At 46.2% G+C, this 26,497-nt stretch overlaps 1 protein-coding gene across 2 annotated transcripts in view; it reads left to right on the top strand.

Moving 5' to 3' along the window:
* POLDIP3 (DNA polymerase delta interacting protein 3) overlaps nt 1–26,497 on the top strand; it is a 1,331,876-nt gene that overhangs the window by 876,035 nt on the left and 429,344 nt on the right. For both annotated transcript variants that reach the window (XM_044074576.1, XM_044074567.1), the window contains exon 7: nt 685–814. In XM_044074576.1, coding sequence (XP_043930511.1) covers nt 685–814 — 130 coding nt within the window. The remainder of the gene's footprint in view (nt 1–684; nt 815–26,497) is intronic.

The raw sequence follows: 26,497 nt of genomic DNA, 5'->3' as shown, positions 1-26,497 counted from the left end.
AAATGGTAAGCTTTTCAGGTATACTTTTCACCAAGGAGAATATAATCAGGCGGTGCTTTGTCATTTTAGTTAATTCTCAGTTGTCATCATGTTAACACTTGTGTTTACAAAATAGCAGTCATTCGCTGTCTATTAATGGTATGTGTATGTTGCATCCCATCCCTAGAGCCACATTGCTTGCATGTAATTTATAATCAGTGAGCATACCTCTCAACCTCTTAAAGCAAAAATTCTGGACAAAGCCTAAAATGATGGGAGGACAAATAGGGACAGATTTTAAATATTGCTCTTACAAACTTAGAAAGTTGATAAAATAATATGTTTTGCATTAGCATGAATTTTATGAAGACTGTGGAGTCTTAAACTCAAATATTTGTCATTATTTAATGACTTCAATCTTCAGCTATTTGCCAGAAAGGCACAGATTTAAGGAGGAACACACAAAAATATGAAGCAAAAATCTGGACATTCTGCAAAAATCTGTACAGTTGAGAGGTATGTCAGTGAGTATTCATTAAGTCTGACTATATCCATTTGTCAAACTTTTCCCTGTAGGAAGTCATAACAAACATTTATTGCAAAATATTGGAAGAGTTGATTGGCTGTTTTTGCGAAGAACAAGAAATTGCTAACCTAAAATAGGACACTCACCAAGTTGTACACTATTTTTGTTTTGATTTTTAGGAACTATTTTGTGTGTGTGGTGCACTGAAGAGAGCTCGCTTAGTAAAGCCAGGAGTTGCAGAAGTTGTTTTTGTTAGAAAGGAAGATGCCATTTCAGCGTACAAGAAATATAACAACAGATGTCTTGATGGTAACTATACGAATTATAAAATTAAAAACTGTCTCAAGTCATTAACGTGTTTATTTTACCAGCCAGGAACATTTTGTAAATTGAGATGATTTACAGCACTTGCAGCATGTCTTTACGTACTTGTATTCTGCTCTGGCTGATTTTCTGTCCCAAGTGCCACAGCTACTATTTGACATCATAGTTTAGTTTTGATTACAACTCATGGAAGTTGAGTTTCTGCAACTAAGGTGACATGCAAGCAGCTTGGATCCACTTTTAAGAAAATGTTAGTGACCACAGCAAATGTGGTATGTATTACAGGAAACTATGAAAGCTATAGAGATGCCATGCACTACATTTCTTTGAATACCTTCAGCATTGTCATCGCCTATTACAAAACCATGAAAATTGTTGTTTTACAAAAAAAAAAAAAGAAGAAGAGTGAAGCGTAAAGGGTGATCTGATATTGTTAATCCTCGTTCATTCCTTACGCATGGGTATCGGTTCCGAGCCAGCCATTTTCCAAGCTCGCGTCAGCTTCAAACTCTCGAGCTAAACTGTTACCCACAATTCCCCTCACCCCGTTACCTCAGATTTCATTTGCCGCATTGCCATCCAGTCGTGTCAAGCTACTTCTCTTGAGCTAACTACAGTCAGTTGTTGTTTAATTGCTTTACAACTTACTTTTCTGTCAGAAAAGTTGATCTTTTATTGTCTCTTGTCCTATTGCATATAGTGTTCATAATCTCCTCAGGTTTTTTTCTGTCCTTTACTTACCCTTTTTACCGCAGGGTAATTTTCTCCTTACCATCGTTGGTAATCCTTTCCCTTTCATACCTTCGGGTACTCTCTTGTACCTTTGTTGGTACTTTTCTATTTGTTAATATGGCAGATAAAAAGGGTAGTCCGGGGTTTAAGCGGTATTCTGATTGTGGACACAAACTGCCTACTTCTGATGCACACTCTTTATGTGTTTATTGTTTGGGAGCTTCCCAATTATCTGTTGAACCACCTTGTACTATATGTGAAAACTTTTCTAATAGAACTTTGTTAGAAAGGAAAAATAAGCTGATACTGAAGGGACTTCTAAAATCTCTCTTTTCAGAGGCGATTTCTGGGTCAGAGTTCTCAACCCCTCCTAAAGCCCATAAGAAAATGGATGTTTCTACTAAGGCTAAATCCTTGTCTTCGTCCCCGGCTGGAGACTCTCACCAACCAAAATCTGAAAAGGCAAAAATTTCGGCTCCGGGGCTCTCTGTCAGCCCCAGTGCTTTCGGTACCCAGACCTTCAGCACCGAGGCCTTCGGCTCCATTTGTGATTTTGGCTCCGTCCTCTCCTGCAGCCTTCTGCATATTGGCACCGAGGGGCACCTCGGTTCAGACCTTTACCACTGTGTCGGCACTGACCATTCAGTCGGCGCAGACCTTGACCTCGTCAGCTCTGAGATCTTCCTCGGAACCGAGGCCTTTATTACTGACTCCAGTTTTGTCGGTTCTAGTTTCGGCACCGACAACCACTTCAGCACCGATCCCTGTGTCGGTGCAGACAATGACATCTGCACCGATGACGTCTTCGGTGCAGACTACAGTAGTTCAGTCTTTCTTGGCCCCGTTGTCTTAGGTGCGGTCAGATGAGATAGGCACCGAGTCTGCCTCTTTTGTGGACAGGCCTGTTTCTCCCTCAGTCTCTGTGAGGTCCACTAGAAGTTTTTCTGAACATGATGTGTTGCGTCTTGTGGACCAGGCATTCTTGGCCAGAGGTATTCCACCCCCCAGGAACTATCCTTCCTTAGGAGGTGATCACCCATCTCCAAAGACACCTTCTTATTCTCCTCCTTCATTGCCTTTGAAGTCCATGGATATAGTACAGTCTTCCCCTTCTGCGGTTCCCTTTATGGATCTCACTAAGGAACCGCAGTTGCCTTCGTGGCAGGAAGGTTTTGCTACGACCCAGCATGTCAGTTGTGACACGCATAGCTTGCTGCTCCACAGCCATCCAGGGACTCCGAGTCGGCAGGCTGAGCCACTTAGGGGAGGAGTGCCCCCTGTCCTTGACATGCACTCCTCTCCGGGTGGACCAGCCTTCCAACTGGAGAAGGCTTTCGCTGCTACTGGTGATACCGGACTGTCTATACCTCTGCCCTCCTCTGGTACACTGGTTTCACAAGTCGCACCTAGCGGACACCGGGTGCAAGGGCCTCAGGACATATTCCCTAAGGAATCCCCTTTTCCGTTGTCTTCCCCAGCTTCTCCCGCTGAGGAGGTCCACCAGAAAAGCTCTTGTAAGAGGAAGCACATGGACTCCACAGAGGAGTCTCTCACTGAAGACACAGATTTCGATGAGGGGGAAGGATTCCCTCGCTCACCCTCTAAGGTATCCTTTGGCGATATCCTTGAAATCCTGAAACAGAGAGGTGAGTGCCAGCCGTCTAATCCGACCCCTGAGGAATCTGTGTTCCTGTAGGCCTTTTGCGCCCGGCCCCCTACCTCTTGGGTTACTCCACCTGCTGACGAACTTGTCATACTTGGAAGGCCCCTGATACTGATGCTATTCCCCGGAGGCCAGATAAGATCTTGTCCCCTCCTGTTTCAGATCCCCATTGGTCCAAAGGTCTTCCTGTAGATGCTTTGGTGGTGGCAGCCGCAACAAAAAAGGATCTGGCAGAAGAAGAAAGCCAGACTGTCCGTCCGCCTAACAGAGAGTCCCGGGCCCTGGACAGAATAGGGATGTGCACTTTTGCTTCAGCGACCTTTGCTATCAGGTCCCTGAATTATATGGCACATTTTACCAGGCTTCAAAGGGATCTGGTTTCTGAGCTCTCTGAAACCTTGGCTGGTGCAGTGTCTGATGAGGTCCGTGACAAAGTGGCCTCTCAGCTGGCCACCATTGAGTCTATATCTAACTCCTCTGTGCGAATGCTATCTCACGCATCAGAAGGAGCAGCTAGAGCAGCGGGTTCAGCTGCGGTCTTGAGACAACACGCCTGGATGCACTTGTGCAACTTCGCGAAACCTTTTAAGTCTTCCTTTCTTAATGCCCCCATTGATCCCTCCTAGTTGTTTGGGCCCAAAGTTAAAAGCACACTGGCCAGATGTGAACAAGACGGTAAGACCCTTTCTGCCGTTGGTGTCCGTTATTCTTCCCCTCAACATGCTTTCTCCCAAAAGCAAAAGAGTGGGAAGATATGGTTCAAGAAATCTCAGGGTCCTTTCCGTGACACACAGGCCGAGTTCTCCCCCAGAGGCAGAGGGGGAAACTCATAGGAAAGACGTTCCTTTCAGGACAGAGGGGGACCGTTTAACCAAGGTTCCAGGGATTCTTTCTGTGGTCAATCCTACCAGTGCTCCTGAAGAGCAGCCCAGCTCCTTTCCTCTGGAGGTGGTTGGGGGACGTTTCTCCTTGTACCCTTTTGCCTGGCTAACCATCACCACCGATTCTTGTGTATAAAAGATCATAGCCAGAGGTTATCATATCCCCTTCGATCTTTGTCCCGTCCCTTCAAAAAATCTTCCCGACGTTCCACCCAGTCAGAGGGAAGAAGCAGCACTAGAAATAGAAAAGCTGCTAAGAAAAAGAGTCATCCAAATAGTCCCTCCAGACCAGATAGGATCCGGATTCTACTAAAGACTATTTTTGGTGCCAAAGAAAACCGGGGGCTGGAGACCAATTTTGGATCTCAGTATCCTGAACAAGTTTGTGAGAGTACAGAAATTCCGGATGGTCACTATACAGTCTATCCTCCTGCTTTTGGAAAAAGATGATTGGATGTGCTCTATAGATCTTCAAGATGCGTACTACCACATAAAGGTGGGCAGGCCATCAAGAAGATTTCTGCGCTTCTGTGCGGGAGCCAGTCACTACCAGTTCAGAGTACTGCCCTTCTGACTCTGTACAGCCCCCAGAGTGTTCACAAAGTGCATGGCAGTTGCACAGCTCACTTGCGACTTCAAGGATTCCAGGTGTTTCCATACCTAGACTGGCTCATTTCCTCCCCCACCAGACATCTACTGGAAAAAGCCCTGGCATACTCTCTCCTTGCCGCTCAAAGGCTAGGCATAACCATAAACTGGCAGAAATCCAATCTCACCCCATCTCAGTCGAGAGAATTCATAGGGGTTATCTTGGACACAAAAAACTGCAGAGCTGCTATTCCAGAGCACAGAATTTTAAGGATATAGCAACAACTAATTCCAATCCTTTCAAAGGAAAAATCCATGGCTCACTCGGTTCTACAGCTGTTGGGTTCCATGGCAGGCTCCATCACTATTGTTCCCCTGGCCAGGTTTCACATGAGGCTTCTACAATGGCTGCTGCTCACCCAGTGGTATCCTTTTCAGCATCCTCTTTCAGCCATGATTTGAGTAACTCACAGGTGCAAACAGGATTTAAATTGGTGGATGACACACAATCTCTCACAATGGTCTCGCCCCTTTTCCCCCCAGCAACCCAAGGCCACAGTGACCACGGACACCTCCCTGATGGGGTGGGGGGCTATGTCAGGGACAGACAGTCCAAGGCACTTGGTCCCAACTGGAGGCCCATCTGCAAATAAATGTTCTGGAGCTGAGGGAGGTGCTTCTGGCGTTGCAAGCATTCCATCCCCTGCTGCCGTCTGGGGCAACCTGAACAGCCTGAAGCTAACGGCTTGGCTACTCCAATTCCCTTGATTGCCAGGCAGAATGATCTTTCTTTACCAGTACATGATATTCTCATTGCTTCTCATAAGTCTTCCACTAGAATTACTTATCTGAGCAAGTGGAAAAGATTTACCTGTTGGCTGAAAGATAAACAAGTAGACCCCTTTTCAGCACCAGTGTCGATAATACTAGACTATCTGGCCGACCTGTTTCAATCGGGTCTATCGGCCTCTGCCATTAGAGTTCATTTGGCTGCAATTTCTAATTTTCATGAGGGTGTCCAAGATTCCTCTCTTATGTCCCATAAATTGTGCAAGACCTTCATAAAAGGTGTGAATCATCTGAAGCCACCTTTTAGAGAACCTATTCAACCATGGGATTTATCATTAGTTCTACAAGCTCTGACAATGGCACCTTTTGAACCAACCTCGTCTTGCGACCTCAAGTATTTGTCATGGAAAACCTTTTTTTTTGGTCGCTATTACTTCTGCCAGACGTATTTCTGAACTTCAAGCTTTATGTATCAAGACTCCATACTTGATTTTTCATAGAGATAGAGTGTCTCTGAGAACTAATCCGTCATTTCTGCCTAAAGTGACCTCTGAAGTGTCCATTAATCAAGCCATTGAATTGCCAGTTTTCTTTCCCAACCATTCAAACGAGGAGAGTATTGCCTACATACCCTAGACATACACAGGCAAATCCGTTTTTAGTTAAACAGGATTAAACCCTTTCGTAAATCTGACCAGTTATTTTTGGCCTTTTCTGGATCTAGATTAGGATCGGCTGTTTCTAAGGTCACATTAGCTAGATGGTTGAAGGACTGTGTGACCTTTATTTACATACAACGTAATATCTCATTGCCTACTACCATGAAAGCACATTCAGCAAGGTCGGTGGCAACTTCTGCTGCCTTCCATGCCAGAGCATCTTTACATGACATCTGTGCAGCTGCAACTTGGGCTATGCCTCATACCTTCATCAATCATTACAAATTGGATTTGGCCTCCAGGGGAAGAGCATCTTTCGGTTCTGTGGTGCTCAGGAATATCCTTCCATGAGAGCCTCCCAGGAATAGTGGTAGCTGGGGACTCTGTCCCATGCGTAAGGAATGAACGGGGATTAACAATATCAGATAAAGAAGTTATGTCTTACCATAACATTACATCTGTTTTGTTGATCCTCGTTCAGTCATTACAACCCTCCCTCCTTCCCCCTCCTGTGTTTTCTAGTGGATCTCACCATCCAGTTCTCTTAGGTTATTTGACCAGAGGTAGCCTCTACTTTCTTTAACTTGCAAACTCAATGTGAGGTAACAGGGAGAGGGGAATTGTGGGTAAGAGTTTAGCTCAAGAGTTTGAAGCTGACGCATGCTTGGAAAATGGCCGGCTCAGTTCCGAGCTCAGAACCGATACCCATGCGTAATGACTGAACAAGGATCAACAATACAGATGGAACGTTATGGTAAGACATAACTTCTTTTTATGTATTCAGACTATAATTACAAGAACGTCTTATGTAAAATTAATGCTGTAGCATATACAAATTTAATTGGTGAATTCTTGTGGTAGCTGACCTTCACCATGCTTTAAATGTGAGCACCAACATACTAAAACTTCTATCTGCAGAAGCTTTGCAATGTCAGATTATAGCAGTCATCACCATTATAGGTTCATAGGTTCATAGATTAGTACTAAGCTAAGTGCCCTTGTGGGCCATTTTAAGCCTAGCCAATTGCACCATGTGAGAATCAAACCCTGCACTTTTGTGTCTGTAAGGTAAACACCTTAACCATTGTGCCAACCTCCCACCAAAGGACAATCATCTAAGCCTCCCAATCCAGTTTCTCTGTACCTCACGGTTGTCAAGAATTTTGCAGAATGTCCCTGATTGTGCCTAATATCTCTTCCCTTTCCCTTTTTCACAGAGGATTACAGTCCGTCAGTAATGCCAGACATTAGAGTTTCCCACTATTTGCTGTTCAAAAATTGCATACTGATGCAAGAATTGTTTTATTTTTTTTTAAAGCAAATTAAAGTAATATGTAAAAAAATGTGTCTGATTTTGAACCCCACCCCCAAGTATTTTTGGCTTTGTCCAGAATTATTGGGCAAAGAAGAAGTTGAGAGGTATGCCTGTATGCAGTGGTTGGAGTCACACTTCAACTTTGTCCTGTCCTCTTTAGTCTGCTGTATGTATTATAATTATTATTTTATTCTTTTGGGTAGCCTGCCTCAGAATTTGCTTTGTTGTGCTAGTGTTACAGGTATCTACATGTAACATCAGCCTTTTTCTTATTGGCCTTTAAAAGCCAAGTTATTTTTTTTCTTTCACATATCTGTCATGGCAAGCTGCACTTTTGTTAGTCTACCTTGTACTTTCCACTGGTAATATTGAAATCGGGACCCTTTTCAAAAAGGGAAGGGTTCTCCTTTTGTTATTGCTTCTGTGAACTCTCATGTGCCCCTATTACCCGCGTTTTTTTTTTTTTAAGCCAAGGCGGTGATGGGTATACATACATTACATATTTCTTATTGTGTGGTGAAGTACAGCTTAGATCTTCCCACTTTTTTCACTAGCTCAAACCTTTGCCCTTCTCTCTGTTTAAGTTCATTGTAATGAGGGTTACAGTCATGCTTTCCCTGGTCTTGAGAACAAGACCCAAAAACATTCTGGGGATTTATTCTCTTGATGGTCTGGCATACATGTATGTGTGTGCTTTTCAGAATCCCAGGTCTTGTCAGATTTCCATCTTTCTATATAGGTTCTGTGTTTGACAGCTTTGTGGTGTGGCATATGGGCTTGTGGGTTTTTGGCAAGTATTCCTTTGAGGTCTTTACCACAACCATAGTATCGCACTTAAGAAAGCACTTTTTTCCTAAGTGATGGAATAGTTATCCACAGAGAAGGAAGTTTTACAATTGGAACATTGTGTTATCCTTGTTTCTGAAGTATCTTGGCCCTTGAGATCGCGGAGGGTGAAATTCTGAGTCCTGTTGGCCCTTCAGATTTGAAATGGAAACTTGGCCCATAGCACCTTTTACGATATTAGATTTATTTGTTTAAGAAGACTGATCCTAGTGACGCATTTTCAGTTACATCATGTTTGCATCTCAGTCGTTACAAAATTCACAGTAACAGAATGTCAGGGACCCTCCTTAGTGAGCCTGTGATTGGATTTATGCTTTCTTCTTTTCCATTTTAACATTTGTTTTTCTAAACCTCCTATGGTCGTGGGAAGCATGCGCACTGTACTGCACCAAAGCCTAGTATGATACTGAGAGTGACACTGCATACTGCACAAGACGACAGGTAGCCTAGCTGATCACACCATTTTTTTTATTGCCATTGGTACAGATTGATTGTGATCCTCAGTCATGTTGATGGGAAATTTCTGCATTCAGTAGCTGAAGCCACTGAGTATTGCATTGTTTCTACTACCTGTGAGAAGAGCACAATGTAAAGTACCAGACTCAGTGCAGCCTGTCATGTCACCTGATGTCACCTGTGCTTCTTTTGGCAGGCATGCCCCCAAGTGCTAGATCCTTTTCACATATCCCATTGCTTGCTTGTCAGCACTCAAACCAACTGTGCACAAGCTTGTCCTTAATGGAATTGTGGTAAGTGGGGGATCATTCCTGTTTAAAAGTCTTTGAGGAGCCAGAAAACCATTATCTTCAAGATAGGTAAGTACAGAGAAGTGTTGATCATAATGATCGCTGCTGCAGTAACCTTGGCTGTATGTGTTATATCCTGCCAAGGATAAAACAGCCAGCCAGCTTCCAAAGCCTCAGAGCACCTTCTATGCACCCAAATTATCAGTTAGCTTGATCCGACTAAAAGACAACTTTGGGCATGAGGCCCTTAAGGCCTTTACTGCTTCTGAAGAATACGCTCGTTTGAGGCTTTCAAGGATAAACGGTCGGCTTGTGCTTTCCTTTGCTGGGGAGATAGTTCTCTTTGTGGAAGTAAAACTTCCATTTTCTTAATTTTGTTGATGTTTTATTACTTTTCTTTTCAGGAAAGTTATTTTAAAGCTAGGAGTGTTGTGTTGTAATGGACTGTCTGTAGACTGTAACATAATTTTAAACTTGAGTGCTCATTTTTTTTGTTAGTTTAAAGTGGTGTAAAGTAACTTAAAGTATTTTTTCTGTGGAAAAAAATTGTTTATTTTACTTTTGTGGGGCTGGCATGGTATCTTAGTGCTTTTCACTGTTTTTCTGTCAAAAAAGTAACTTTTATGAACTGGTGTTATTTACCGGCAATTGCTGCTCCTCTTATCTGGGAAAGAGGCACCATTTTCAGCTTGACCGTGTTAAGGGTCCCACAGTCGGTCCTTCTTCCAAGCACAGAAAGGAAACATTAAGCAAACCGCCTTTACCACTGCAGCAGGCTAACAATTTGCCTCAGCTGCAAGGCTGGTGACCCTGTTGTGGCCATTCGTTATACCTGAGACCACTTATCTTTTATGCTGGATCCCTCTGGTGTAGCACATACAGCCACTATGGATGGGGGCCTAGCCATCTCCTCTGTGGCTGTTGGGGTCCTCTTAATGGGCAAGGTAGAGCCATTCTTGTCAATCCTGGGAGAGGAAACGGAGCAGGTTTCCCTGTTGTGTCAGAATGCTATGCCCATCCCTGGGAAAGCTGCTGTGGGCCATTTTTCCTTTCGAACAGAAGCAGAAAACTAAGCAAGTAGCTACTCCTCCTTGATTTTCTTTGGAGAGGAGAGGTTTACTGGGTCTGGCAAAGGGTTTAATTCAGGCTGTTGATCCTTCCTGTAAATTAGTTTCTAGTAAAAGAAAGAGGGATTCCTTTTTTGCTGACGAGATTCAAGATTCTGAATCTGAACAGGAAGGTACAAGGATGGATATATTTTTCCTTGTGTTTCTGATTCAGAATCACAGCACACCTCAGTTTCTGATTCTTCCTGTGGGGTTTCTCATTTTCTGAGACTGGTAAAATGTGGTAGTGTTTTCAGTGGGAGAACAATGAGGATGTTCTTCATGTTTCACTGTTGCAGTCATCACATTTGGGTTATCTGCTTGCAATAGCCCTCAGTCGGCCTGATTATCAAAGTCTTGGGTCCTGCGTCGGTTGTTGTCTCATCTTCCGTGACGTCAGGTAGTCAGGGGGTTTAAAGCATGCAGCCGATGCCATTGCCGTGCGGTGCCCGAAGCAGAAGCAGTTTGCAAGTGCCGGTCAGCCGACTCCTGAAATTTTCATTTTCGAGTTTCAGAAGCAAAGTCTTCGACTAAAGCTAAGTACCCCGTTGGGGAAACTTTTTCTTGCTCTAAACTGATGTCAGTAAAAGTCAATAATTGTATTTCTTGTGGAAAGCAAATACCTCATAAAGATTTTCATTCATACTGTATTCCTTGCCTAGGCCCTGACCACGACGTACCTCGCTGACGGTTTTGAGCCTTATTTAAACAATGAACTATTTGTCGTCTGTATATTTATGCTTCTAAATATTTTGGTACTCTGTTCAATTACCCAGATATGTCTTCGGTAAGCCACCCGATACCGACATTCCGAAAAAACTCAAAGATAAAGACAGAGACAGGCCACCTAGGTCCAAAACTGCAGACGATGCTTCTCCTAAGCTAGTCGCCAGTTCATCGATACTCAGTGAGGCGTTTTCGCAGGCCCCCTGATACCCACTACTTTAGATTCGCAGGCCTCTACTGAGACCCATTCAGAGTCCAGTATGCCGCAAGATGCTTCAACTGTGGAATCTGTGGATGTCTCTACCTTGGATGGGTCCGGAGCCGCTGTGCAGGCACCGGCTTCTGAGGGTGTATTCAGGCCTACTGACTTGCATATTAAACCGACGCCATCTTCTTCAAGGCCTAAAACTGGATCCATGCCTAGAAAACTGACGCCCAGATCGCATGGTCAGGCCACTATGCCTAAAAAACAAATGATAAGAATGGCTGAAGACCTTATGACTTTAATCAGGGGAAGCTAACCTTCCCCCTCCGAGAACTAGGACAGAATTTGCTTATGATTCTTCTGATCAGGATTCTGAAATTTCTGTTTCTTCTCATTACCAGGATTTTCCCTTATCTACCTATGAGAATTCTGATGCAGAGGACTCTATTCCCTCTGCTTCCCCTCCAGAGGATTTCTCTTTTGGTAAAACCTTGTATACTCTTAGGGAGCATTTTCGCTGGGAAAGCCAGGATTACTCTGATTCTAAAAAGAGGCTTAGGGATTTCTTACTCCTGCCCCAACACAGGCCTTTAGCTATCCCCCCTGTACTGGACATTGTTGATGATGCCTTTTCGGAATCTAGCTTGGCCTCTGACTCTTACCTTTTGCTCCCAGAAAACCAGATAGATATTACAGGGTTCCTGACTCTCACAAGTTCCTCTGTAAAAATCCTTCTGCGGATCCTGAGACCATTCCACAGGGACCCAAGGGCATTAAGACTACTACTGCCAAAAATCCTACCCCTTCTGATAGAGATTCCAGGGCACTGAATAGATGGTGTAAGAAGGTATACACTTCTGCGGCCTTGACCATTAGGGCCTTAAACTGCCAGCTTCATATGTTAAAGTATCAGCAACATATTATTAGATTGCTTAAACAGAAAATTATGTTGATTCCTGACTGTGCTGAAATTAAGGATTTTAATGCATTCTGCTGAACAAGTTGGAAAACGTACTTTGCAATGTGGTTTTGATTCACAAGAGGCATCTTGCAGGGCTGCTGTCACTGGGTCTGTACTTAGAAGGCATGCTTGGCTTAAGGAGCAATCTTTGCCAGATCACGTTAAAGCAAAATTGCTGGATGCTCCCTTAAACCAGGACCGCCTGTTTGGCAACAAAGCAGAAGAAATACATAAAAAGATGGAGGAAAAAGCTAAATCTATGCAAACTGTTAAAAATTTCCTGCAAGTACAGCCTCCAAGATTTAGTATGCATTGGCCCTCTAAGAATTGGTCCTTTCCTGCCTCTTCCAGGCCTTCAGTCCAAACCCAGAACCAGCAGAACACCCAGGCTTCAGTCCCAAGGTATGCACAGGACTAAGCAGTGGGGGGCTCCCACTTCCAAAGCAGGGAGTAGTAAGACTCCCCCCTATGGTAAACTGTCTCAATAACTTAACTTTAAAACTTCCAAGCATTTCTCAACTGACTGCTCCTATAGGGGGAAAGATTGCTCTGCAGGCAAAAGACTGGGAACCTCATTACCCAGGACAAATGGGTTTTAAATGTAGTTTCCCAAGGATACAGATTCCACTTCCACACTTTACCAACCCCAAACGGTTGGCCAAATCTCCCCCCAAATCAGTGGGCAGAGGCTCAAAAGCAAGATGTTCTTCGTGTTTCACTGTTGCAGTCATCACATTTGGGTTATCTGCTTGCAGTAGCCCTCAGTTGGCATGATTAACAGAGTCTTGGGTCCTGCGTTGGTTGCTGTCCCTTCTTCCGTGACGTCAGGTCGTCAGGGGTGTAAAACATGCAGCCGACGCCATTACATCAGTCTTTTTTGCTGTGTGGTGCCCGAAGCAGAAGCAGTTCGCGAGTGCCAGTCGGCCAACTCCTGAAATTTTCGTTTTCGAGTTTCAAAACCAAAGTCTTCAACTAAAAGCTAAGTATCCCGTTGGGGAAACTTTTTCTTGCTCTAACCCGATGTCAGTAAAAGTAAATAATTGCATTACTTGTGGAAAGCAAATTGCAAGATTTTCATTCGTACTATATTCCTTGCCTAGGCCCTGACCACTACGTACCACACTGTCAGTTTTGTGCCTTATTTAAACCACAAACTGTCTGTCATCTGTATATTTTCGCTTCTAAATATTTTGGTGCTCGGTTCAATTATCCTGATATGTCTTCGGTAAGCCATCCGACTACCGACATTCCGAAAAAACGCAAAGATAAAGACAGAGACAGGCCGCCTTGGTCCAAAGCTGTCGACGATGCTTCTCCTAAGCCCATCGCCAGTTCGCCGTTACTCATTGAGGCGCTTTCGCAGCCCACTACTTAACTCATTCACTCCGGAGCAGCTCCGAAAAAGCTGCCTGCTTATTTCCACCATAGGAACAACAGTGCAGCCTGAGCTCATTTTCAGAAAATCAATTTGTAATACTATACAGAAAACAAATGTTCATAGCTCTTTAACTATAAGAGCTACACTAAAAATTGTAAACGCAAAAGTTGTTCAGCAGACACTGACCTTTCCAACAGTGTAAGTGTTGATAGTGCATATCAAAGTCATTATTAAATATTTGGCAAGGAATGCTGATATTGTGCATATAGGTTCATAGATTCATACTAGGCTAACTGCCCTTGCGAGCCATTTTAAGCCTAGCCAATTATCCCCCTATGAGATTCAAACCCTGTATCTTGTCTTTGTAAGGCAAACACCTTAACCATTAGGCCACCCTCCCAACCATATTTTTTACCTTTTTGGAAAAGCAAAGCACAATATCTTGGTCATTGTACCATGCAGACCCATACAATTTGGCTGGGCAAGGAGTCTTGGCTGGTAACGTTGGACCTCAAGGAGGCATACCTGCATGTCCCAATCAGACAAAATTGCAGAAGATACCTCAGATTTCTTGCAGGTTCAACCCATTATCAATTCTCTGCGTTGCCCTTTGGCTTATCTACTGCGCCCAGAGTGTTCACGAAATGCCTGGCATCAGTAATTGCCTACTGCAGACTTCAAGGGATACAAATATACCCATATTTGGACGACTGCCTGATCCAAGCGGACAGCAAGCACATACTTCTGAAACATCTGGCTTTTGTAATAATGTTGAATTCTCTGGGATACACAGTCAACAAAAAGAAATCAAGGCTAATACCCTCTCAGAAAATAATTTTCCTGGGTGCCAACTTGGACACAAACACCCAGATGGCCTACCTCACGCCAGAGAAGCAGGGGCAACTAACTCAATACTTCAGAAAACTAGCAAATTTCACCAGGCTGACTGCAAGGAAAATCCTGCAGGCTCTGGGATTCATGGCATCTTGCATCCTACTAATCCCATGTGCAATGCTGCATATGAGGAAACTTCAATGGTACCTGAAAAACCTATGGTCTCAACACAGCCACAGTTTGGAAACAATAATACCACTAATTCCATGTCTTCAAAAGGAATTTCTGTGGTGGGCTCAAGCATGCCAAACAAACACAGGTCTCCCATTCTGCAAGCCTCAAGCAAATCAAGTCATCACAACAGACGCCTCGGACTACGCCTGGGGGGCGCACATGACAGATCGGTGCATTCAGGGCAAATGGTCCCAAAAAGAAAAGCACCTTCACATCAATCAAAAGGAAATGCTAGCAGTAATAAATGCTATTATAGCTTTCAAAGACCTTCTGCATCTATTGATAAGGACAGACAACACCACAGTAATGTGGTACATAAACAAACAGGGAGGAACCCATTCATACCCCCTATGCAGGCTGGCCATGTCACTTTGGAACATGGCTCTGGAATTACAAATCGAACTTCAAGCACAGTACTTGCCAGGCAAGGAAAACACGCTGGCAGACAACCTAAGCAGAAATATGACAGATCCACACGAATGGAAGTTGCATCCTCAAGTTTTTACAGAGATAATTCAAGCATGGGGAAGGCCAGACATAGATCTCTTTGCCTCCCACAAAAATCACCAATTGACAAAATTCTGCTCAAGGACTTTTCATCCACAGGCCTGGAGAGTGGACGCTCTCTCTTTCAGTTGGACAACAATGACAGTTTATGCCTTTCCACCTGTTCCTCTGCTGCCCAAAGTTCTATTAAAAACCAGAGCAGACAGACCAAAGATGATTCTCATTGCTCCAGACTGGCCAAGACAGCACTGGTACCCGCTCCTGAGGAGCCTGACGCATTCCCCTCCATGGACCCTACCTCTAATGCCTCTTCTTCTGACTCAGCACAGCTTCAAAACTCTTCACAGTCAGCTGAAAACACTCAATCTGGCCGCATGGAAGATTCCTTAACATCACAACAGACCCTACTCTCCAAGGAGGTGCAGGATGTCATTTTGGAGGCCAGAAGGCCGTCTACTAGAAAAGCTTACTCCGCAAAATGGAAACGGTTTTGTGCCTGGAATGAGAAAAAGGGCCAGAATCCTGGAAAACTGAATTTACCTCAAATATTACAGTATCTAGCTGAGCTGCTAAGCAGTGGACTTTCATTCTCCTACATCAAAATCCATGCCTCCGCCATTTCTGCAGAATACAACACTGATCCACCTTTATTCTCTCACCCCCTCTTAAGACAGTTCCTCGGAGGGGCTAAGAATATAAAACCCCCAAGGAAACAACCAATACCTGCTTGAGATCTCAATTTCATTCTAGAAAAGCTGACCTTGCCTCCTTTTGAGCCGGCTGCCTCAACAGATTTGCAATATTTGTCCTGGAAAACAGCTTTCCTTCTGGCTATCACCTCAGTTCGTAGGGTATCGGAACTACAAGCCCTCATGGCTGTGCAGTCTTTTATCATCTTCCATCAGGACAGAGTTTCCTTACGAACCAACCCGTCCTTTATGCCAAAGGTGGTATCCAGGGTAGCTTTGAATCAGGCTATACACTTGCCTACCTTTTACCCTAATCCTCAAAACAAAGGGGAGAGACTACTTCATTCCTTGGACATCCACAGACAGCTGCGTTATTATTTGGACAGAACAAAGCCTTTCAGAAAATCAGAACAGCTCTTTGTGTCCTATGCTATAGGAGCTCAAGGGAAGCCAATTTCCAAACAGACAATCTCAAAATGGATAGCCCACTGCATACGCTTTTGTTACTCTTTTCATGGTAAAACTGTACCTGCAGGCATCAGATCTCACTCCACAAGGGCCACAGCTACATCTGCAGCTTTCCTCAGAGGAGTTCCTACCAAAGATATTTTGGAAACAGACACTTGGAGTTCTGTGCATACCTTCTCCAAGCACTACCACCTACCATTATACTCCAAAACTAGAGCAGGCTTTGCCACTGCAGTCTTGCAGGGCATTCTGGCTCCACCTAGTTCCACCTAGTGCCTACCACCCCTTTCTTAGCTTTGGAATTCTACCCATCTGTTATGACTGCAGCTGTATGCACGATGAACATAGTACAGTTTTGTTCCTACCATAAATGTAGATGTTCGAGTGCTAATACAGCTGCAGTCCAGGTTTCCCTCCCTCCTTCCCCTCTAGGGACAGGCCTACTGGCTAACACCTCCTCATACAACCTGATTGGGGTATTCTTTTATGGTGTATTTGCTTGCAACTACTGTATTTTGATTATATTGCATTGTTTTATTACACAAATTTATGTATTGCCTTCCTTCTGGAGGCACCTGACATCTGGGGCAAGAAAAACTGAAGAAAATGGCGTCGGCTGGTTCTTTTATACCCCTGTCGCACTGACGTCAGGGAAGAAGCGATGAAAACCAACGCCGGACCTAGACTTTGGAATTCGGCCGACCGAGGACCCGCCTGACGGCAGGAGAACCCATCTGTTATGACTGCAGCTGTATTAGCACTCGAACATCTACATTTATGGTAGGTACAAAACTGTACTTTCTTTTACCATGTTGTAAGGAGTAAACACTGTCCTCAAAATGAGGTATCACTTCGCACAATGAGATGCTCCCTTGAAAAGTTATTTACCAAAATATGAAAAAAGTCATAATTTCCATAACCTAAGTCCAAAATAAACGTTGATATCTGCCTATGAGTACAACATACAGGCACCATTCTTTTACCATGTTAGAACTATAAATAATCTTTTCAAAATGAGATATTACTTAGCACATCCAGATGCTCCCTTGCAAAGTTATTTACCAAAATATGAAAAAAAATCATAATTTCCATAACCTAAGTCCAAAACAAACTTTGATATCTGCACATGTGTCAAACATACAGGCACAATTCTTTTACCATGTTAGAACCAGCAATACTGTCTTCAGAATGAGATATTACTTGGCACATTCAGATGCTCCCTTGCAAAGTTATTTACCAAAATATGAAAAAAATCATAATTTCCATAACCGTAAGTCCCAAACAAACTTTGATATCTGCACATGTGTCAAACATACAGGCACAATTCTTTTACCATGTTGGAAGCAGCAATACTGTCTTCAAAATGAGATATTACTTGGCGCATTCAGATGCTCCCTTGCAAAGTTATTTACCAAAATATGAAAAAAAAATCATAATTTCCATAACAGTTATTTGCCAAGCTCAGAGAAATGAATTTTACACAACACATTTCATAATAGTGTATCTGAAGTAGTTACTTCATTTGCTCTGCAACCTGTGGGTATTGGATCCGACTTTGGATCCGAGCCGGCAGCTTAAGATCCGAGCTCCTAGCTCCTCCCCCTACCCATAATCCCGTGCTACCAACCACATTACCTCAGATCATTTTTTGCCGCGGCTGAAGAAGCTTTACTTTTGAAGAGCTCCTGGCTGGGTGAGATCGTTTCAACCTTTTTTCACCGAAAACTTTCAAAATCGTGTGTGTGTGGTAGTAAAACCTTCTACACCCTTGTTAGTGTTAGTTTTTAAAATTTTACTGGTACAGTAATTCGTTTTCTTGTCACTCCCCCTCCCTCCTTAGCGTTTGGGTGTGTGTGTGTGTGAGTGCTTCAACATGGCAGAAGAGCCTAAGGCCATTTTTTCCAAATGTACTGAGTGTGGCCACAAGCTTTCCCCAGCTGATGGCCACACTCAGTGCGTTTTGTGCCTGGGGGCAGCCCATCTCTCAGAGGCCTGCCAGATCTGTGCGGCCTTTAACCCCCGGGCACTTCGGGATAGGAAGAACAAGCTGATCCTGGCGGGAAAGCTCCCCCAGGAGTCAGCTTCTTCTTCCTCTCCTGTTCGGGCTCCGGCTGCCTCAGCGGCCTCGGTGCCCTCTGTTCCCTCAGCTCAACCCGGGACTCAACCTCCCACTTCGGGTTTGAGCTCTGGGGAAACTAGTGCCTCCTCAACTAAGGAGAAGAGGCCCAAGGATAAGGAGGGACATAGATCCCATAAAAGGTGGGCCGAGTCTCACCCCTCGGCTCCACCAGCTAAAATAACTAAATCTCCTTCGGGAGTCTCCGGATCCGTCTCCTCTTGGCTCGTTCGCCTAGCTTCTCGCCGGAGCCGGAGGAGGAAGATCGGTCTCCCTCGAGGTCGTCGAGGCGGCCCTCCCGGCCCGCCTCGACTACCTCTTCCAGGTCAACAAAAAGCATCTCCGAAGCGGATATGGATCGGATGATGCGTCGGTTCTTACAGACCCAAATGCAGATGGGGGTGCTTTTGCCTCCCCCCCCCCCTCTGGGGGGGTGCGGCCCCCATGTTTGCCCCGTTCACTCCTTCTCCAACTCGTTTTCGGATCTCGGAGTCATCGGATCCGTGCCCATTCGGACCCAGGGAATTGTCGGCGCCGATAGCGCTGGTCTCTTCGACGCCGACTATGCCCTCGAGCTTGTCTGATCCGAGCTCTTGGGGCCGAGGGCTGAGCATCGGATCCGAGGGAGTTGTATCTTCGGAGCTGTTGGCTTCGGAGCGCACCTCTCTCTCGGCGCTGACTGCTTCGGCTCCGACCCCAATCCCTTCCTCGGAGCCAAGGAGATTGCGCTCAGAGGCTGGCGAGGGTGAATCTCCTTCGGCTTTTGAGGTAGTGGAGAGGATACTGTCGAGATCCTCCAGATCCCCGGTTCGGGCTTTGGATCCACCCGTACCCACACTGTATGAGGGTCTGTCTTCCATCATCCGACCATCGGGACAGCCTGCCCAAGCCCTTCAGCTAGTTCCTGTTGAGGAACAACAACCCGTGGACGAGCCCTCTTCGGATAGCCCCACCGAGGAGGTTCCTCGGAAACGTCGGTATAAAAGGAGACACCTGGACTCCCCCGAGTCCGTTACCACTGACACGGACTTAGATGATAGGGAGGGTTCCCCAAGGTCACCCCCTGAGGATGTCTCCAAAGGAGACATCATGGAAATGTTGCATATTAGAGGGGGGTGGTCTGCCCAAAAACCTTCCCTTGATGAATCCGTGTTCCTGGAGGCGTTTGAGGCAGGCCCTTCTACTTCTTGGGTGTCCCCTCCGGCCGACCCCCTGGTGGACTTAATTACCACCAGGGCATGGAAGGAGTCTGACACCGTGGAGCCAATACCTAGGCGTCCCGACAAAATACTGAGCCCCCCCACAGATAGGCAATCGTGGGCCAAAGGATCCCCTGTTGATGCCATGTTGGTGGCGGCGGCCACCAAGAAAGAACTCGCTCAGGAGAGTTCTCTGGTCCACCCGCCAGATAAAGAATCTCGAGCGTTGGACCGGATTGGGAAGCGGATGTTTGCTTCAGCGACCTTTTCTATAAGGGCGCTGAACTATATGGCACATAACATCAGGCTACAGCGAGACTTGATCAAGGAATACGCTGCAGCCCCCCCAGAGTCCATGTCTGTCGGAGACAGGAATGTGTTTACGACATGAATGGCCACTCTGAAATCCATCTCCAATACGTCTATGCGGCTCCTCTCTCATGCCAGCCAGCGGAGCAGGGGTCGTCTTACGACATCACGCCTGGCTCCGTCTTTGCGACTTCGCGGATCCCTTCAAGGCGTCCTTCGCGAACGCCCCCTTTCACGGTTCTGCTCTTTTCGGCAAGACCATTCGTGATACGCTGGTCCAAAGCGAAAAGGACGGGAAGACGCTGTCTGCCGTCGGAGTCCGCTTCTCTAGCCCCCAAAGATCCTTCTCCAGGAATCAGAGGGGACAAAAGAAGCTGTGGTTCCGCAAGTCTCAGCAATCCCATCCAGCTGCGAACCACTCGGAGGAGGACAAGGTGGACGCCGGCCCAGAGGCAGAGGGGGGGGGCCGCGTAATTTCAGGTCTAGAGAACCTTTCTCGGACAGACCCACGCAACAGCCCTGAGGGCTTGCCCGACTGTCCCTCTCTGGAGGCAGTCGGGGGGCGGTTGACGGAGCACCTGTCAAACTGGGAGTCACTTACAACGGATCGATGGGTGCACCGTATCATTTCCAGAGGTTACTTCATTCCTTTCCTAAATCTTCCCCCCAAAACCAGACACCTCCCCGATGTACCACCCGATCAGAGGGAGGCGGTGGCTTTAGAGATTTTAAAGCTGCTAAGAAAAAGAGCCATCCAGCCCGTCCCCCCAGATCAGTCCGGATTGGGTTATTACTCAAGGTTCTTTTTGGTGCCAAAGAAAATGGGGGACCTCAGACCCATCTTAGACCTTTCCACTCTGAACCTGTTTATACCCAAGGAAAAGTTCCGGATGGTCACTCTTTAATCTATCCTCCCCCTTCTGCGGGAGAACGACTGGATGTGCTCCATAGACCTCAAGGATGCATACTACCACATTTTAATGGACAGACGATCCAGGAGGTTTCTCCGCTTCCGGTTCGGAGCCAGTCATTATCAATTCAGGGTTCTTCCATTCGGCCTCACTTCAGCCCCCCAGAGTGTTCACCAAAGTCATGGTGGTGGTTGCTGCCCACCTGAGACTTCAGGGCATTCAGGTCTTCCCGTACCTAGACGACTGGCTCCTTACCGCGACCAACAGGCATCAGCTCTCAGTAGCGAGAGATTACGCACTGACTCTAGCCCACAACCTAGGCATTTCAGTAAACCTGCAGAAGTCCTGCCTGTGCCCCACTCAAGCCCTGGAATTCATAGGGGCCAGGTTGGATACTCGAATCTCTCGAGCTACCCTAACAGTCAGACTGAACAGCTTGTCTTATCAGGTGTTAGCCCTTCTCCGGAATCCTTCTCCTCCAGCGGAGTTAGTCCTGAGGGCACTAGGGTCTATGGCAGCCGCGATCGGTCTTTCCCTCCATGCCCGCCTGCAAATGCGAATATTGCAATGGACCCTTCAAGTCCAATGGTCCCTCTTGCTCCACCCGTTGAACACGCCCATACCGCTGAGCAGAGTCTGCAGGGACTCCCTTCTTTGGTGGTTGCATGCGCGGGAATTCAGAGAAGGGAGGCCCTTTGTGATCCCCCCGGTCGAAGCCACGTTGACCACGGACACTTCTCGCCTCGGGTGGGGGGGGGCATTGTTCAGGCAGATCCGTTCAAGGCACGTGGACTGCCCTAGAGACCGCATTGCATATCAATGTCCTAGAGATGAGGGCGGTGCTTTTGGCGTTACAAGCCCTCCACGACCTTCTTCCCCTGGGGACTATTGCGATCCAGACAGACAACATGTCTGTAGTCTGGTACATAAACAAACAGGGAGGAACCAGATCCTACCCCCTGTGTCGAGAGGCCATGAGAGTTTGGGAATGGGCGATCTCCACCAACCGCTTTCTGGTAGCAATGCACATCCCGGGACGATCCAACATATTAGCGGACAAGCTAAGTCGGGTGCTCCTCACTCCGTACGAGTGGTCTCTGAATCCATCTGTTGCGAAACAGATCTTCCACAAATGGGGTCAGCCTTGCTGCGATCGTTTTGCTTCTCCTTTAAACACAAAATGCAGCGAGTACTTCGCAATAATTCCCCCCAGAGGGGAAACCCCCAGAGACGCTCTGAACCATGCTTGGCCTCCCAGGCTCCTTTATGCTTATCCTCCCCTTCCTCTCATGATGAAGTTCATTCAGAAAGCCTGTCGGTTGGGGAGCAGAGTTATCCTTTTAGCCCCATTCTGGCCTCGGCAGGTCTGGTTCCCCTTTCTGCGGTCTCACAGTGTGGCTCCTCCGTGGATTCTGGATCCCAGTCCAGAACTGATTTCTCATCCCGCGGATTGCCAAACGCCCAACCTGGTCAGCCTCAAGCTTGTGGCTTGGCTGATCCAGTTCCATTAATGGCTAGGACTCCCGGTATCTCATCTCCCGTTAAGGCCATTCTGGTTGCTGCTCATAAGCCATCTACCAGAAAACTTTACAACAGTAAGTGGAAACATTTTTCCATTTGGGCCGAAGATAAGGGCTTGGACCCATTTACTGTCCCTATCCTGACCATCCTAGACTTCCTCTCATTAATCTTTCATCAGGGAGCAAGCGCTTCTACGGTTAAGGTACAATTGGCGGCCATCTCCCATTTTCATGTGGGTGATGGCATAGGTTCCTTAGCAGCTACAAAGTTGTGCAAAACCTTCTTACGAGGCATCTTCCTTTTAAATCCACCAATAAAGTCTGTGGTTCCCCCATGGGACCTCACTGTAGTCTTGCAAGCCTTAAGTCCACCTTTCGAACCTGCGGCCTCAATTCCGTTGAAGTTCTTGTCATGGAAAACAGCCTTCTTAGTGGCTATTACTTCGGCCAAAAGGGTTTCAGAATTACAAGCCTTGTGTATGAAGCCTCCTTACCTTATCTTTCACAAAGATAGAGTGTCCCTCAGGACTAACCCGTCTTTCTTGCCAAAGGTTGCTTCAGAAGCAAATGTAAATCAATCAATAAATTTACCAGTGTTTTTTCCCACATTTCAGAACAAGGGAGAATACACATTACACAAATTGGGTGTACACAGACAGCTGCGTTTCTACTTGCATAGGACTAGAGAGTTTTGCAAGTCGGACCAGTTTTGTCTCGTATGCAAAATCAGCCATGGGTAAAGCCATTTCCAAAGTCACTGTGGCAAATTGGATTCGTCAGTGTATTATTCAGGGGTATGTATCGTCTGGCAAACCAGCCCCGGTTAATATCCGTGCTCATTCTACAAGATCTGTAGCCACTTCAACAGCCTTCTGGTCTAGGGTTCCAGTGGATGACATATGTTCAGCGGCTACTTGGTCCTCTTCTCATACGTTCATTTCTCATTATAAATTAGATGTGATTTTGAGAAGTAGGGCTTCTTTTGGCTCCGCGATGCTTCGGAATATCCTTCCGTAAGGACCACCCTGGTTCTTATAAGTAGCTGGGGACTCTGTCCCACAGGTTGCAGAGCAAATGAAGTAACTACTTCAGATAAAGAAGTTATGTACTCACCATAACGTTCCATCTGAGTAGGTACTTCATTTGTCTGCAACCACCTGCCATCCCCCGAACCTTTCGGGATTTTCTGATCACCTTTGCAGTTGATTTTTCATGTTTACAGGTTGGTAAGGCAAACAAAAACGATCTGAGGTAATGTGGTTGGTAGCAGGGGATTATGGGTAGGGGGGAGGAGCTCGGATCTTGGAGCTTGGTAAGCTGCCGGCTCGGATTCGAAGTCGAATCCGATACCCACAGGTTGCAGACAAATGAAGTACCTACTCAGATGGAACGTTATGGTGAGTACATAACTTCTTTTTTACTTACTATACTGGTCCGACTTGGTCATGGGTGTTTTCCATTCTTCTCACAAGCTGCATGTTAGCAATCTTGCATGGCTCTCCTCATGCCATTGTGGAGGTTGGTCAAGAACAACGCAATACCCTCCTCAGTTAGGTGAATGCCATCCCTTCTGAACAGGTGAACATCTTCCGCGGTGATGCCGTTATGGCAGATTGTAGATCCACCGACCCTGTGCATCAAGCCATGCATGAACGCATTCTGTAAACTTCTGACCAGCAGAAGACAGTCTTAGCTTACCTGAAATAAAGCATGGGTGGACACTGACAAGGGTGCACAGCAAGGGCACATGTAAAGAGAAAAAGCAGGGTAAGGACCGCCGCTCCACTAATTTGCCAAGGACAGGCATGGGGCTCCAGATGTTGGTTATCTGTAGTGTCCCATAGCTGTGCTGGCTGCCCACTCAGATTGCTGATACCACTATGGTCTCATGACCTCCTTCAGTGTCAGCTGTCTGCCTTACCTCTGCCTTTTCTCTTTACATGTGCCCATTCAGCAATGGACCTAAGGGATGAGGGACTGAAGTAACTCACTAATTGCTGTCCTGACCTTCATACATTTACTGCTCTCACCTACATACATACATTGACTACACCTGAAGGGAGGGAGACTGAGTGGAGAGCTACATCAGGGCAACATGTCAAAAGACCAAGACTGACCCAGGCTGTGTCTTTTTGCATGTGTCCTTTCCCGGAGGGAAACATTACATCACAGTGGCACACCCAAGCCCATGCTTACTTAGGACAGCAACACTATGGGACTGAGCCGAAGAGTCTCCAAGTTCCCAACTGCGATCCAGGTGGATCACAAGATCCATGCTGGCTGGGTATGCCCCCTGTGATGCACCCACCAACACAAGATTCGGCGATAGGACAGCGTAGGGTTTTTCGCTGCTCCCTTTCCAGTGACTCCCAGAACAGCAGAAGACAGTCTTACCTTGCCTGAAATAAAGCATGGGTGGACACTGACAAGGGTGCACAGCAAGGGCACATGTAAAGAGAAAAAGCAGAGTAAGGACCACGGCTCCACTAATATGCCAAGGACAGGCATGGGGCTCCAGATGTTGGTTACCTGTAGTGTCCCATAACTGTGCTGGCTGCCCACTCAGACTGCTGATACCACTATGGTCTCATGACCTACTTCAGTATCAGCAGTCTGTCTTACCTCTGCCTTTTCTCTTTACATGTGCCCATTCAACAATGGACCCAACAGCCTGGTCACAACTTTGTTGTACAGTGTGCTCTGCACATCTTACTGCTGTCAGCAGTCTGCTAGACCCTTATGGCCATGGTACTCATCAAAGCATTCCATGCAATGGTTAATCTTGCAGGTCGGGCATCCCCATGATGGTTCAGCATGTTTACCCTTGCTGGCACAGTTTTTGCATCGTGCCTTCTGCCATTTCACTGGAAAGTGTGAGCCTTGTTCAAATCGTGTCATGGGCTCTGGGACGGTAATCTCTATGCATCTTTTCCTTTTCTTGTAGGTGGTCAGGAGGTGCATGCCTAGGTTTCTTCTAAACTGTAACTGGCTTGCCGCAATAACACGGCCAGAACGTGAAAGCTGCCGGTGGCTGGCACTCTCACGGAATAAAATGTAAGCATTCACTATGGCCACATCCCATAGGAACCAGAACAAGTACAGCCACCATTTCCTTGCCTTTCGAGCAGTTGGATACTGCGTCCTGAGCTGATCCGCCCGGTCCACCCCATTTATGTATGTGTTGTACATGTTTACAACTGGTGGACATGGCACTGCAGCTTTTGTTCCATCGTGATGTTTCCTGCGTGTGCTGGACACTGCCAAGGTTGGGTTACTATTAGCCGACAGCAGAAATACTGGGTTGCTATCCTTCCATTCAGTTGCAAGCAATGATCCACTCTGCAACTGCTTGTAGAACCCTCGAGATGCTTTACCAATGGCTTGTTGGTTGAATGTTACAGGCCATTCAGACCTATTGGTGCACATGGTTCCACAGCAGTACAGACCATCCTGCAGAAGTTGCTGTGCCAGAGGGACAGAGGAGAAGTTGTCAAAGTAAATGTGATGCTTCTTTCCAAACAGCTTCCGTGTTAGATCGACCACAACTCGGTGTGCCAGTCCAACCTCTGCCTTTCCGGTGTATACCTGGATTTCATGCAGATAACCATTATGTGAGTCAGCCAGCACCCATACCTTAATGCCATACCTCTCCGGCTTGCCAGGCATAAACTGTCTAAATGTCAGACGTCCACAGAAGCCAACCATGGCATCTACTGCCACCTCACGATGCACATTATACTGTGTCCTACATGCATGAAGTACGGCATCCAGTATTGGCTGTACATGATGGAGCTTGTCATGACTCACACAGCCCTGTGGTCGTCTGAGGTTTTTGTCATTGCAGTGAAAATATTGCTGAATTTTTTTCTAATCTCTCCCGGGTCATGTACTTAGCTATTGGGAAATGACCATACAGATAGTGTGTTTCCCAGTACTGCCTATATTCTGGAACATGTACAGTAGACATGTATATTCTGACACCTAGAAATGTGCGTATGTCTCCAGGACAAACAGGACTCCACCGCTTATCAACCTTGCCTGCTGCAGCCTGCCTCTGTGCAGCATAGCGGTTAGTTTCATCAGCAGTAAGTGAGTACAGTTCCTCTGGGAACATCAAATTGAGGAAATCCACCTCTGTGCTGTCTGAGTCCAGGTTGGTGACTGGGCCGACTGGACACACAAAGTCATCTATGTGAACTGGTGTTAGGCGTTTCTCCCATGATAAGTTTTATGGTGGGCATGATTGCCGTGTCTTTTTCATTAGCGTCCCACAGTTTTGAACGGAA

The sequence above is a fragment of the Protopterus annectens genome, chromosome 1.part1 (assembly GCF_019279795.1).
Source record: "Protopterus annectens isolate FY-2018-M chromosome 1.part1, PAN1.0, whole genome shotgun sequence".
NCBI classification, from domain to species: Eukaryota; Metazoa; Chordata; order Ceratodontiformes; family Protopteridae; genus Protopterus; species Protopterus annectens.
This window is presented reverse-complemented; position numbering and strand designations above follow the sequence as displayed.